The following is a 13,752-nucleotide window of genomic DNA, read 5'->3' as shown; positions in this document are numbered from 1 at the left end:
TTGTTTTGTTTTGTTTTTTAATAAGACCTTGTCTGGATATAATGTTGATTTGCCTCTTGGGGTCAACTGCGCCATTGATCCTGTTACTAAATCTGCTTGGATCCAAGTCACCACCTCCTTCTACACAGAGCTCACTGCTGCGAGGAAGACCGTTGCTGGTTCCACGTACATATCACTTCATTCCAAATGCTCTTTATCCTCATACAGAACATTTCCTCCAGAGCAGAAAGAGATCTTCATCAGAATGCAGTGACACACCTTTTGTGCCATCCAGCCTCTAGCCCAGATTCCAGTGGGCAGCTGGGGAAACCCTACCCACCTACATAAGTTGAGCTAGGGGAAGAATAAAAGATTTTTTTATTTTAGAAGACAAAACCTTAAACATGTATATAAAATTAATTTACAGTCCCCTTTCAGGCTGGTTTCAAATGAAAGCCAAACCAACACCACAATAAAATGGGGATATTAAAGATTTCACAGCTGTCACATCATTCCACTTACACAAGAGTCCCAGAAGAAAAGGTGCAGATGAGATGGTAACCATCATTAGCTTACATCTTGTTCAGTCAGAGTCTACAGCCACCTTACTCTGCTGTCTGTGACGTTACCATCTCAATATCTGGAAGGATTGCTTCATGAGGAGAGGGCTCTGATACTGGGACCTGCTGCGTGATGAAGGTCAGGCTAGGAGCAATGTTTTCAGTGCTGCAGAGGTAAAGCATTGCAGATGAATCAGCAATAACATGCTGCTGTTCACCCATACATGGTGAGGAGGGAAGGGGTTAAACAGTAACCTCTAATAAGATGTAAGCCTTTTCCTTCAATTCTCCATTTTCTTCCCTTATCAATCAGGCTCCTCTCTTCTCCCACCCCATTCAGGCTCTTACCAAATCCTGTCAGCTCCTTCCTTTACAAACTCAAAATCCATCCTTTCCCATGCCAAGAACATCTTTGTTAACATCCAGGTTACCTCTTACGTTGAATACAGTAGAACCTCAAAGATATGATATGAACACCAGAGTTACAAACTGACCTGTCAGCCAGCTGCCATGTAGAACTGGAATTAAGCAATCAGGCAGCAGCAGAAACAAACCAAAAAAAAACCCCCCAAAACCCAGCAAATACTGTACTTTTCCTGTATTGCATCTTAAAGGTAAGCACCTCGGGCATACCTGTCCCCACCACTTACTTGCCACAAGGGGGGCAGCCACTTACAGGTAGGAGGTGAAGATGCTGAGGTTCACAGGCACAGCTATGAGCCCCTGAGTAGGCAGAACAGGAGCAGCTCCCTGCTTTCCTGTGAGCCAAGGGTGCTGTCCTTTCCTACTCCCTCTAAGCTTGCAAGCTCAGTCCAAGCCCAGAAAGCAGCAAACCAAGCTGTTGCTGGAACCTGGCCTGGAGTGCAAGCTGCTGGAGCCCGAGCTCCTGCCTGCTTGCTGCGCTTTAGAGGAGCAGCTCAGTTTTAAAGGGCCACAGCCAGCACTGCGTGCCTATTGATGCAGAAGTGCCCCAGGGTGCCACACTCATCACCCTTGCAGCCAGGGGGCTAGAACCAGCTCTCTGTCCCCACTCGCCAGGCAGCCACTTACAGGTAGGAGGTGAAGACTGCGATTTGCAGGCACTGCTGTGCGCCCCCACTCCAAGCAGTCCACCCTGCGGAACCATCCCATAACATCTTGTTCAGAGTTATGAACATTTCAGAGTTACGAACAACCTCCATTTGTGAGGTGTCTGCAACGCTTGAGATTCTACTGTAGGGCAACTGCATATCTCACTTTTTCCAACCTGCTGCTCTACACCAAATGCCATCTCTAAAATCCTCACTTGCATTCAAGGGAATCTGTTTAAATGTTTTTAAAGGTAGACATTTTTTAAATTAAAAAGGAAATAGGTGAAGGTTTTAAACAAAATCACAGAGGAAAAATAGAAGTTAAAAAAAAAAACAAAATTAATTTTGTCAGATCAAATTGAGCCTAGCATTGACTCATGTATTTGCCTTACCTTATTGCTATTGCCCTGACTCTGTCTTTTCTTAACCTCCATTTTAAACTCGAGCTACTCATTGTTTTTCTATCTGTTTGTACAGTGCCAGGCACAAAGGGCCTCATTTCTGAATGAGGCATCTAGGTTCTATTGCAATATAAACAATAAATGCACTGATCTCTTTTTGCTATTTTTTTTTTACCTTCCACATCCTGTGTAAGATTCTCCTCCAATCCTCCACCTGTACTCCTGCTTTCATCCCTATTCTTTTTATTATTTGAATTACAGTTGTGCTTAAAGGCCCCCCTGCTTGGGGCCCCAATGTGCTGGGGGTTTCACAAAAGTAGTAAAGAGATAGTCTCTGCCCCAGAGGAGTGTACAATCATGGTTAAATGACAACATTCAGCAGGTTGATGAAACAACTGGCTGGGGAAGGAGAAGTGTTGCTGCCTATACTCCTGCCAAGTCACCTTCTTAACTGGCTCATTTGCTGATTCCTACTTTCTTCTTTGTGCCCTCTCCCATGCCAGTCCTCACACTTGGGACTCATGCCCCTCTTTATGCCAAAGAGCCACGCGGTCTCCTTGCAAAGTGCTAGGGGTCTTGCCCTAAAGGAGATAAGTCAGTGCTCCTATTTGTGAATTTTATCTGGTTATCTTGTGTAGGCCAATATTAGAGTGTAAGTTCCAGGGGACAGTGTGTGCTACCTCCACAACATGTGGCACACTTGCAGCAGTTAGTGACAATGCACCATACACCCACACTCCTCAGAGCTTACGCCATATGATGTTATATACCCCATGCCTTGGAGAATAACAATTCAGCTAGGTGTGTGGTTGTATCAGAGTCTGCACCTATGAACAACCAGGCTCCAGGCGTAAATAGGACTGATTCCTATCTCTGCTATCCAGGCAGTGATAGCTGAACTGAGGAAGAGAGAGGAAGATAGAATATTAGAGAGATAGGGTGTCTATATTTAAATAAGACACCTGCCATGAGGTGCTTTCACCAAGATAGCAGGCACAGTGGGACTAAAGTGTCATTCAAACCAGGCAGAAGATTGAAACCCATCCCATCACGCACAGACTAGGCATCTGTAACCTCCAGCCTTGCTAGCTGCTATTCATTATATATGTAGGAACAAGTTCACACACTTTGAAAAAGCATTAACTGGTACCGATCACAGAAATCCATCTGTTTAGCAGCACAGGTCACTGAACACTTAATCTTGGGATTCCACTCTCTTCAATAGCTCTCTCCTGAATGGAGAATCTAGCTCAAGGCCTTTCTACTGATATTCAAAGCTCTCGGTGCTAACTGAGTAATTGCCTCTCCCTGTGCAAACATGACCTCTTACAACAACTATGTTGTCCAAGAATAATGAAGCTGTTGACTAGGGGAAGCTTCTGAGTGCAGGAGACATAATGGAGCTGCTGGACCTAGATGCTGGAACTCACAAACAGAAGAGATAGGAATGACTATAGACTACACATTCAGAACTAAAAGCAAAATTAATCTTTTCAATTTAAATTTCCCTCAAACATGTCTTCACGTGCACACACACCAGCATAAACAAGCAAACAAGAACCTTCATACTAAGCAAAGTATTTCTCTTTCATGCTGGGACAGATGGAAGGGAAAGATGACTATATTTCTGTTTTTAAATATGTCGGAGGTGCTTGGGTGTTGTGTTAATGGAGGCTGCAGAAGTACCTAGGCAGAGTGCTATAAAAATGTACTATCTTACCTAGCTTTGTTTCTTTCTTCAGAAGTAGGAGTAACAGCAGCTGGAGCTGAAGGGATCAAAACATGTTTGCGTTTCCTGTGAGAAGGAAACAAAGGCAGGAGAAATATGGATTAAGTGTAACGTGTACTAAGAGGCTTCTCTCTATGCCATACCTATCTCTCTTCCTCACTACCTCAGCGAAGATGAATAGCAGCAGGAAGTGCTAGTCTGGTGCTAGGTGTGCTTTAATTTAATCTAGACAATGGAACTTGTGTTTTGCTGCTGAAGTCCTCCTGCTACAGTAAGGAGTGATTGAGAGAGACACAGAAATGCAGAGTTCAGGGGTTACAGCAAGTTTCTGCTCTGCCGCTCAGTTCTAACTACAGGCATACAGGGGATGGCTGTTCAACTCTTTATTTGTAGAGCCTAGATTATCCCCCCGCCTATTTAGCCACTCTGGACATTAATTCAATTTCTAACTTAAGTGACCATGACTCAGTGATTAGCTCATCAAGTCCATTCCCCTTCTGATTCACAGGGAACAAACAGATTCCCCTAGCAGATGATATATCTAATATTAAGCTTATCTTAGTCGAAAACAACAGAAAATGAAGTTTAAATGTCAGATTTTGGTCTTCCAATTCCAGTTTGTGGGCAAAGCATGAAAAGTGAGTAGAACATAGTGTTTTCCCTACATGAAATATGTTAATTGGACATGACCCTACAAAACTCTGCTATATGTAAGATTATTAAAAGTGAACACATTTCTAATATAGCATCCAACTGTATTCCTACTAATGCTGTTTGTTGGGGCTTTTTTTGTCATGAGTTTCCCTTTCAGTTTGGACAATGAAATGGGATTGATCAGTGTCACTTTTTAGTTACCATGCACACACAAGAATATTTTTATATATTTTATATAGTTATATGTTTTTAATCTCTACTGTAAAAACAAAACAAAATTGTCAAAACTTCCATGAATGTAACACTAAGGCTGAGAATTTCAACAAACACACTCAAAGTGTAAGAGTTACTATTCCCACCTCAACCTTTACACTCCCTCATTGCACATATAGCATTTTAGATTAGTATTTGAGATCTCCTGTATATTTTTTAATACATGCAAGCATAGTTTACGTTGCTTAACCTTTCAGTTTCCAGTTTGTGAATCAAGTTTTCAAAGAGGCTTCTAAAACTATGTTCACAAATTCTGCATGCACATAGCAACACGAGCTATATTGTGAGTACAATTTTAATGGCCAGTCTGTGAAAATTTCAACACAGTTTTAACTTTTTTATGATTGGTCAAATTGCTTTGTCTGTGGCAAAGATAAAGACAGATTTCATTCTGTGTATGGGACACTTCTGTCATTAACTGGACAAATTATCTCTTTATGTTCACTTGCTAAAGATAAGCAGGAATCAGTTAAGAACTGTGAATAAAATTAATCCCATTTCATTGGTCTAGAACAGAGATCGGCAACTTTTGGCATGCAGCCCATCAGGGAAATCCGCTGGCAGGCCAGGATGGTTTGTTTACTTGCAGCATCCACAGGTTCGGCTGATTGCAGCTCCCACTGGCCACAGTTCACTGTTCCACGCCAATGGGAGCTGCAGGAAGTGGCGTAGGCCAAGGGATGTGCTGGCCGCCGCTTCCCACAGCCCCCATTGGCCTGAAACGGCAAACCGCAGCCAGTGGGATCTGCGATCGGCCGAACCTGCGGATGCTGCAGGTAAATAAATCGTCCCGGCCTGCCAGCGGATTTCCCTGATGGGCCTCATGCCAAAGGTTACTGATCCCCGGTCTAGATTCTAGCACCACTTTCTGTCCCCTTCACTACTACAGCTAACTTTTCTTCCTCTTCAGAGGTATCCAGAACTACACATGAAGACCTAGTAGCTCAACCTAGAATCAGACTAAAATTAGCTAAAATTCCGTTCTCCAAATTGAGCTGGAATATCTTTCCCTCAGCCTGCACAATTACTGCTCAGAACAGGTTCAGCATTAGCTCCAGAATGGGGGAATCCAAGCAATCACCCTGGATTCCACAACAGGAAGACCTCTGTGTCCATTTACTACCACAGAAACAGAGCATTACCGTCGCTCCAGGCCATTCATTCTTGCAAAGAGTAACCTCAGAACACATTCCTTCTGCTCCCATGTCAACTGGCCAATATCAACCTTCCCTTGCTGGATATTTGTCCTGCAAAACATCAGAGAGCAGATCAATGTATTAGAAGAATAAGACCAAACAAAACTCTTACCATCCAGCATAAAATCTCCCTTTTTCTGAACAGAGAAAACACAGAAAGGATTTTCAATCATAGCTCTGAATTTCCTACGTTTCACTCAGCTGGTCAATGATATGTAAGCAAAAAAGAACCCTGCATTGGCAGGAGATGGACTATACACCTTGATCAATCTTCCCCACCTCTTTAAATTCCACAGGTTTTAATCAAGAATAAAATACAGAGCTTTTATCTCTAAGAAAGGCCACATGTAGTCTGCACAAAATTGTACCTAAATTCTATGGCAAATTACGTAGATTCTGCTGCAGTCTGATGGACATTCTGGAAATTTTGTGGCATCTTCAGATAAATTTCAAAATCAGAGGCTTTTATTGAATTAAATTTAAAAAGGTATAAAACAATCAGTACAGTAGCTCCTGTGTTATTGATTTTGACATTTATTTTATACAGTTGCCCCTTTTTCAGTTTTCATTGTGCCACAGATTTTTGTATTGACAATGAAGAACTGCATTTGAGAAGATATCAAGGGAGGTGTGCAACTGAGGCTTTTGGTTCACAGGGAGGCAAGGGAGACAGAGGTTGCAAGAAAAGCACATTAAAATGATCAGCAATTAAATAAATAACAGTGTTGGCATTTAATTGTCATTTTTAGGATTCAGTGTTAACGTTGTCCCTTCTATTGTTTTCTGCCAGGTCTGCAGCAGCAGTCAGTCCTGAAGTTCCCTACTCTGAACAGTTGGGTCTGCAGCCTCCCCTCCAATGCTGAACTTCTTTCCTCCCCTCCCATCACAGCAGCCTCCACAGAGATTACTAATCTGGGTATTGTTACTACACAGGGATTTTTAAGATTTAGGTTTCATTTCTATGAGCCAGGGAGATGGACACTAAATATCTGCTGTTTAATTACATGTACCATTTCTCTGCCTCCTGCAGGTCCTTGTACACACTATTTGTGCTGTGAGCGTTGCTGTTAAACGTTCTGATTTTGGGGTACTCTTCCTTCCCTGCAAATGCCTCCATCATTTTCTTCTGATAGGCAGCTTGGGCCACCTGCTTGTAGCACTTCCTGCTGGACACAATCTCACGCTTCACCTGTTCCAGAGCTTCTAGAAAGAAACTTTCCACCTCACTCCTCTCATCCAGGATGTTCTTGGCCAGTTTCTTCACTCGATTCATCTCCCGGTCCTTCATCTCCAGCAGCTGCTGCAGCTTGTTGATCTCTACCATGCCTGCCTGGTTTTGAACTAAAGCCTGATGCCGTGTCTTCTGAATTTCTGTTTCAAATTCTTGGGTCATGTGACCTAGTGCCACCTCCAGTCTCTCTACCTTGTGCTGAAGTGCTTTTATCTGTGCTTTTTGCAGAGTGACTTGCCGGACCTTTTCCTGAACCAAATTCTCATTGGTTTCCTAAAGGACAAGAGAAAATTATTTAGACTCTTATCTTGGTCACCCTGAACCTCAGAACTCTTTCAACAATAACAGCACATGGGTTACATCAGACTGATAGATACTCCGGCACTTCCATGCTGGAAAGCAAGTAGTAATCTGGGTCAGGGCTCTGCCTGCAAGAGAAGCAAGTTGAAGAGTGTCTGATCTGCACACTCCCCATTGTACACTGAACTCTTCTTAGAGGGGCACCATAGGAAACGTTTTCTATTTTCTCCTTCACAATTAAAAGGACAGAATAAGAGCCTCATGTCTCTTAAGATAGCTCCAAAATCCAGCAGATTGAGGATGGGTCTGACTGGAAAGGCGCTAGTCCCAAAGAACTTGCATCTGTATCCAGAATTTGGATTTCAAGGGCCCCTTCCTAGGGAAGAATGAAATAGAATAGAAATCAGAGCAGGAACCTTTTCCTGCAGAAGAAAAGCTTTGTCCTCTTCTAGCTGCTTCTTGATTTTTTTTAGCTCCTGTGCCTCCTTCAGGTGATAAGCAAGAGCCTCCTGAAGACGAACATTCTCCTTAAACACTGCTCTCCCAGTGCTGTCTAACTGCCTGGAGAAGGCGAAACAAAACACAAGAGGTGACATCACAGCCTTTTGGGTCTTCCTATATTAAAATCAGTACTCTAATTTCAGAGAAAGAATTTGTTTATAGGGCTGCAACTGAGACAGCTTTGCTTCCAGCACCAGAGGTGGTCCAGAAGAGGGGGGATCATGGAAGCGTCACAGAGACAGTATCTGGACTGGAGCCGAAATGAGTTTTATGGTAGAGATGACCGGATGGTGATGGGGCCTGCATTTAAATTGTGAAAGTAATATAGATGCAGCCAAAGGCCCTTATACATTTTCCCACAAAGAGTCCCTGCTGTATACAGTAGTGTTGGCTGCCTGGCAGTTATCTGTAAGACCAAGAGTTACAGTGGCTTTCTGACTCCTCATTGTAACTGGGGAATAGATAACGCAAATGGCTTACACAATGGCCTCATGGTGGGCTCTCTCTGCCAGCATTACTATCTTCTTCTCAGCCTCTCTTTCTAGTAGTTGCTGAAGGGGAGAAAAAGCTGCTTAAATACAGACTGAGACTATGTGGTACTAAAGACAAAATCAGACACAAAGCATTTTTCTAAAATCACATACATGGGATTAAACTGGCCACTGATACAACCCTGTATCCTAGAGGAAGAGAGGGAGTGAGCAGTGACATGGAGCCCTTGGGGACACTGAAACCACCTCCCTGTGGGAGTGGGGACTAAGTAGTGATATGGCCCCTCAGGGATCCTGATGCCCTTGTGACTTTTCCTGGAAAGCTGTACCCAATTGCCACATCATCTTATTGTATTTTTTTACAAGCACTGATGATTGTAAAATGTTCATCAAATAACAGCCAAAGCAACTCAAACCTTGGTCAATAGGGAAAGTCACATTGTTCTAATATGGGATTCCTAAATCCTTTGTAAGGCACTGTACCTTTTCTTCAATGAACCTGTTCTCCAGCCTTCCAAGAGTCTCCTGATGTTCCCTGTTTGAGATTCTCATATTCTCTTTTATCTATGATTTAAAAATATCCTTTTAACAATGGTGCTGTATTTCAGCCTTGTAGATAAACATGTAGATGAAACTCTCTGGAGAGGCATCTCCCAGTTTTTGTCTTGTACTTCTCAGGACCTTATCAGCTCCTTGCATAATCTCTGCCTCTTCTCTACTTCTCTTTAGTCACGTTACACTTTCCTTCTCTTTCATAGTTTACCAGCTGTCCTATTTTTAAATCATTGTCAAGCTTCATTAGCATACTTTCCACTAGTTTGTTAATAAATATATAGAACACGGTACAGGCCCTTGTAAAACTCTCCCCAGTCTCACACAGCTAGTTACATTCTTTCTACTCATTCAGTCATCTGTGCTATCCAAAATCCTGTGCCCCAATTTCTTCGAGAAAATTCTGCAGAAAGGTGTATTTCATACCTTACTTCTAAAAATTTATTTATTATTTGTATTGTGGCACCAAAGAGGTTCCAATCATGGATCAGGGCTCCATTGTGCAAGGCCCTATATAGACACATAGCAAATGATAGTCTCTGCCCTAAATAATTTACAATCTAAGTGACTTACTTGTGTCAAGAGATAAGACAATCACTGCATTCCACCTGCCTATTGAACTGGGTATTGAGAAATCATGTTATATCATTTATAAACCCTATGGTACGTATAGCCCAAATACTAGATCTTCTGTACATATTCTTAAAGGAGGTGTAAGCCCCTTCTGGTATATAAATTGACTGGATCCCAAGCCCTGCAATCCTGGCCTCGTGCAGAAGGGTATGAGTCAAATGTTTGCAATCCAAACTCACTTCTGTAAACTGCTTTGAGATCTATGGATAAAAATCACTACAAGTACTAGATGCTTTATTATAGGGCTTGGATTTGGCCTTATATTTTTCTCAAGACATTTGCAGATTGACCATTTGTTGCATTTGTCCTCAGTATTGAGCCTAGAATAGACCTTTTAGAAGCAATCTGTCCATTTTTTGTGCTGGGGCAGCAGCAATTGAAGAAGCCACCATCTGGCTGAAGTTGGAAATTATTCCTGTACTAACCAGCCAAGTTCAAAAAACATGCAGATTCTTTTTAGGTCAAATAGTGCTGACTTTATATGGTCCCCCGCAAACTATATTCTAGTTCAGGAACATATAAGTCTGACCAATATAGTGCTTTCTACACTCACAGTAAGCCCTGGTTGCAGTAAACAGTCTAATAAATCAGCCAGGTGCATCTGATATTCTTTCCATATGAGTCACTCACCCTGCCATAAAGGTAGCAGTATCACTTCTCCTATAAATCATTACAGACAAAGTCCTGTGGAGCATGTAGTTAGTACAAGTACAGGTTACCATGTCAAATTATCAGTTTTAAATTAGATTGTGTTAGTATTGCTTTCAGGCCACTAAAACATCCAAAATTAACACTTATGACAAACTTACATCTTCCAGTTCCTTCTCCATATGTGCTTTCTTCTTGCGAAATTCTTTTACTGTTTTCAGTTCCAACTGAATTAAGCCAATTTCTCTTGCTTTTTTGCTGAATTTCTCCTCCAGATCTTTCAACTGCGCAGAATAATGTTCTGCCTGCAAATCAGAAATTCTAATCAAGAAGGGAACAAGTCACAACCATTCAACAATATCACTGCAGGAAATGTACAGCCAAGAAAAATTAAGAACCTTGATGTGCAGAATTTTAAAAAGTCACTAAATTAATGAGACTTATCACTAGAAGGAAAAGCAACAAGTTGGGCAGAATCAAACTACCAGCAAAAGAGGAGGCCTAGAAAGAAATGTTATGTTTAGAACTATCTTTTAATAATATGTCAATACCCAGGCTGTTCTGTTCCTTGTTATTTTTAGGGATGGATGGGCAAGAGGTCCTTGAAGAGCCTACCTCATGCAATTTATTGCTTAAGGGTGGGGAATAGCAGACTTCTGTAGTCTGCAAATTGGACATGTTTCTGTTGTATCTCTGCCCACACCTTATCTATAGGTATTATTGTTGGTATCTGAGATAGCAAACCACACTCACAGCTAGAAAGGCCTTGTATAGTCCCCACCCCACTTTTCTTTTGCAGGTTTTTTTCTCATGCCAGGGGTTTACCTCAAAACCTTTACTGCATATCAACTCTTTCTAATTTGCTCATCTTACTAGAACCAAAACGACTGCTCAGTCTGCTGTGAAGGCCTCGTTCTGAGGGAAAAGAGAAAAGTTCACTTACCACTTTCTCATTCTCTTCTTGGGCCTGCTGCTTCAAATCTGCCAGCTGTTGCTTCAGTTTTGCAATCTGCACAAGATGAAAATAGAGAAACCATCATTGGGGGAAAACTCTCCCCCATTTGTTTACCCCGCCTCAAGCTTCTTTATGGGATCACATCAAGAAAGCTACAGAAACACATAAAATGCCTCTCATTTATAAGATTTAAGTGGGGACTACGGGGAGGCAGTGTAGGGCTGTGTACACTGATTCTGTGTTGGCAGAATTCCTCATAGGCCACTGCAGTCCCCATTATGCCACTACAGCAGCATATGGCGCCACAATGGGACTCCAGAATCAGTCCCCCGCTTCTTGTACTGTAGGTTTGGAGTTGAGGCTCTTAGACCTGCCCACTCTCTCTTACTGAAGGAACAGTTATAAGTGTCAACAGGGGATCATTGTGGCTGATATTGGAGAAACTCAGAACAATGTTACACAGATGTAAAAACACTCCTGTGCATCTAGCTTTGACTTCACATATTTAAAAAATGGTCTGCAGGTGTCAGAAGGGGCTGATTATTGCTGGTCCTGCCAAAGATGGTCTAATGCAGAGAAGATAACTCATTAACACTGTACAACTGCTTTAATATTTGGGCAACTCTGGATCCAGTTACACTTTCACTAGGAAACTTGTCCATATTTCCAAACTAGAAAATTGCAGCTTGCTCCAGTGAAAATGATCCATTGAAAACTGCAAAGATGCACATCATCCACACCAAACACCCAGTTTTGGATGTGCTCAGCTCACCCTGTCTGATTACAGCATCCGCCAAAAGCATAGTGGGACTGGCAGATTGTTGCACCTTTCCCACAATGACTGTCAGAGCTGCCTGGAGCATGTGCAGAATATCTATGGTATATAGAAGATGATACTACCTGTGAGCTATTTTTGATTTGTTCCATCAGCTGCTTCAAAAGGTTCTGTGCTGCATTAGGAGCTGCATGTGCACCATGAGCAGCAGGTCCTATGGTCACCTCACATTTGCTGATGACATTGTGGAGAGTCTGCATCTCCCTCTGAACCTGCTGTCAAGACATCCATGGGCCTGAAGGCTGCTACACACTGCCACCTTTGGTGTGGATGCTCAAAGGGGTGCAGGGAGTGGTGGACAGGTTTCTTGGTTCTCTGCACATACCTGCTCTTCTTTCTCCACATCCTGTTTCTTGAGAAAGCTGATCACCTCAACTGTGTCCTTCTCCAGACGGTGCTGCTGCCATGCCAGCTCCTCATTGTTCCTGGCCAGCACACGTGCAGCCTTCCGATACTCGGCCCGGGAGATCTCAGTCACCTGTAGCCGAGCTTCCCATAGCGCTGCATTGGCCTTGGCCCGCTCAGCCTCAGACTCCTTATCTACCTTCGACTCAGCCTTGGCCCCCTTCTTCGCCCTGTGAGGAAAAGCTGAGGCACGTGGGTACGAGGCCCCTGGAACTCCCATCCTGCTGGGACCCCATGGCCAAGGACTCTCCCTGCACTCTCCTCCCTCTGCCCTCCCCATCCCCACTGCCTGGTTACCTGCCTCATTATCTCCCTATTCCCCCACCCCTCCCCTCTCTCTCCCCTCCCCTCCCCCTCTCTGCTCTCTCACTTCCGCCGTTACCCTGGTTACCTGCCCCCTCATCTCTCCACTTCCCTCGCTAGCCAGTTACCTCCCGCGCTTCGCGCCTTTCCCCTTTCGCATCGTGGCCCCGGCGGGGACTTGCGGCCGGCGGTTCGCAGCACGGATCCGTCTCTTTAGAATCTTTGTGACAAGCGCTCGCGGCGACCTGTTGCTATGGAGACTAGAAGGCGGGGACTAGTGACGAGATAAGTATGCGACCGTGATGCTGACGTGACACGCGGCACCGGCGAGATGTGGGGTCCCGAGCGCACCGGCGAGGCGGTGAGTGCAGACCTCGGGAGCGCGCGGGGGGCTTGACACCGCCCCCGTCCCATGGACTGGAGCCCCCTGTGCAGCCCTGCGCGGACCCCGAGCCAGCCTGGCTCCCACACAGAGATCCCGGCTCCCTCCGTGACCCAGCCCGGCTCCCCCCTCACCCTTCCACTGTACCCACACCCGGCGCCATCCGGAGATCCTCTGCTCCCCCTATACCCATTGCCTCCGTCCCTCAGATCTCCTCCTGCTCCCTCCCCCCCTCCCTCCCCTCCCCATCTCCATCCTTGACCTCCACCGCTCACTTTGTTTCTCCCCATACCCACTCCTCTCATACCCCCTGTCTACCCGCTGGAGACCCATCTGCTTCCTTCATTTAAAACTTCTGCTCCCCATATTCATCCTTCATCCCTGCCCTACTATGGAAACCTCGTGCTCCCCATACACTTACTCTTGCTCCCAACACATAGATCCCCTCATTCCCACAGATTCTTGCCCTGCCCACAAAGATCTGCTGCTCCCCCCCATCACCATAAATTCCTTGTTCTTGCCTACACCGACCTCTATATCCCCCCCCCAAAAAAAACAAACAACCCTGTCTTCATACCTTCATCCACCTCAGCCCTCCACACAGCTACCAGTCCCTCTGCTGCTCCTTGCCCTTCCCCACCAATCCCCATACTC

The 13,752-nt window shown here is 44.3% G+C and overlaps 2 protein-coding genes across 6 annotated transcripts in view; one reads left to right on the top strand and one right to left on the bottom strand.

Annotated features, from left to right (window-relative positions):
- Positions 1 to 176: 176 nt before the first annotated feature.
- Positions 177 to 12,983, bottom strand: BBOF1 (basal body orientation factor 1). Of its 4 annotated transcripts, none has more exons than XR_012159491.1 (11): positions 12,334 to 12,680; positions 11,162 to 11,227; positions 10,380 to 10,523; positions 8,869 to 8,949; positions 8,375 to 8,445; positions 7,810 to 7,954; positions 6,873 to 7,366; positions 5,809 to 5,913; positions 3,731 to 3,805; positions 502 to 705; positions 177 to 333 (listed from the first exon to the last, which is right to left on the bottom strand). XR_012159491.1 is itself a non-coding variant. In XM_073349123.1 (11 exons), exons 1-11 carry the CDS (start codon positions 12,874 to 12,876, stop codon positions 585 to 587), a joined length of 1,584 nt encoding a protein of 527 aa, XP_073205224.1. In that variant the 5' UTR covers positions 12,877 to 12,983; the 3' UTR covers positions 356 to 584. The 4 variants fall into 4 exon arrangements, 3 of the variants coding, with proteins under 3 accessions (XP_073205224.1, XP_073205223.1, XP_073205225.1); XM_073349123.1 differs by lacking the exon at positions 177 to 333 and adding an exon at positions 12,845 to 12,983 and having other exon boundaries at positions 356 to 705; positions 12,334 to 12,583; XM_073349122.1 differs by lacking the exon at positions 177 to 333 and having other exon boundaries at positions 356 to 705.
- The window catches only part of ENTPD5 (ectonucleoside triphosphate diphosphohydrolase 5 (inactive)), a 38,608-nt gene continuing 37,834 nt past the window's right edge, over positions 12,979 to 13,752 (top strand). The window contains exon 1 of one of the 2 annotated variants that reach the window (XM_073349142.1): positions 12,979 to 13,077. The gene's annotated coding sequence lies outside the window, so the exon portion shown is untranslated. The remainder of the gene's footprint in view (positions 13,078 to 13,752) is intronic. The other variant, XM_073349144.1, reaches the window with a different exon arrangement.

The sequence above is a fragment of the Lepidochelys kempii genome, chromosome 6 (assembly GCF_965140265.1).
Source record: "Lepidochelys kempii isolate rLepKem1 chromosome 6, rLepKem1.hap2, whole genome shotgun sequence".
Taxonomy (NCBI): Eukaryota; Metazoa; Chordata; order Testudines; family Cheloniidae; genus Lepidochelys; species Lepidochelys kempii.
The sequence above is the reverse complement of the archived record's forward strand: the minus strand, read 5'-3'. Positions and strand labels throughout refer to the sequence as shown.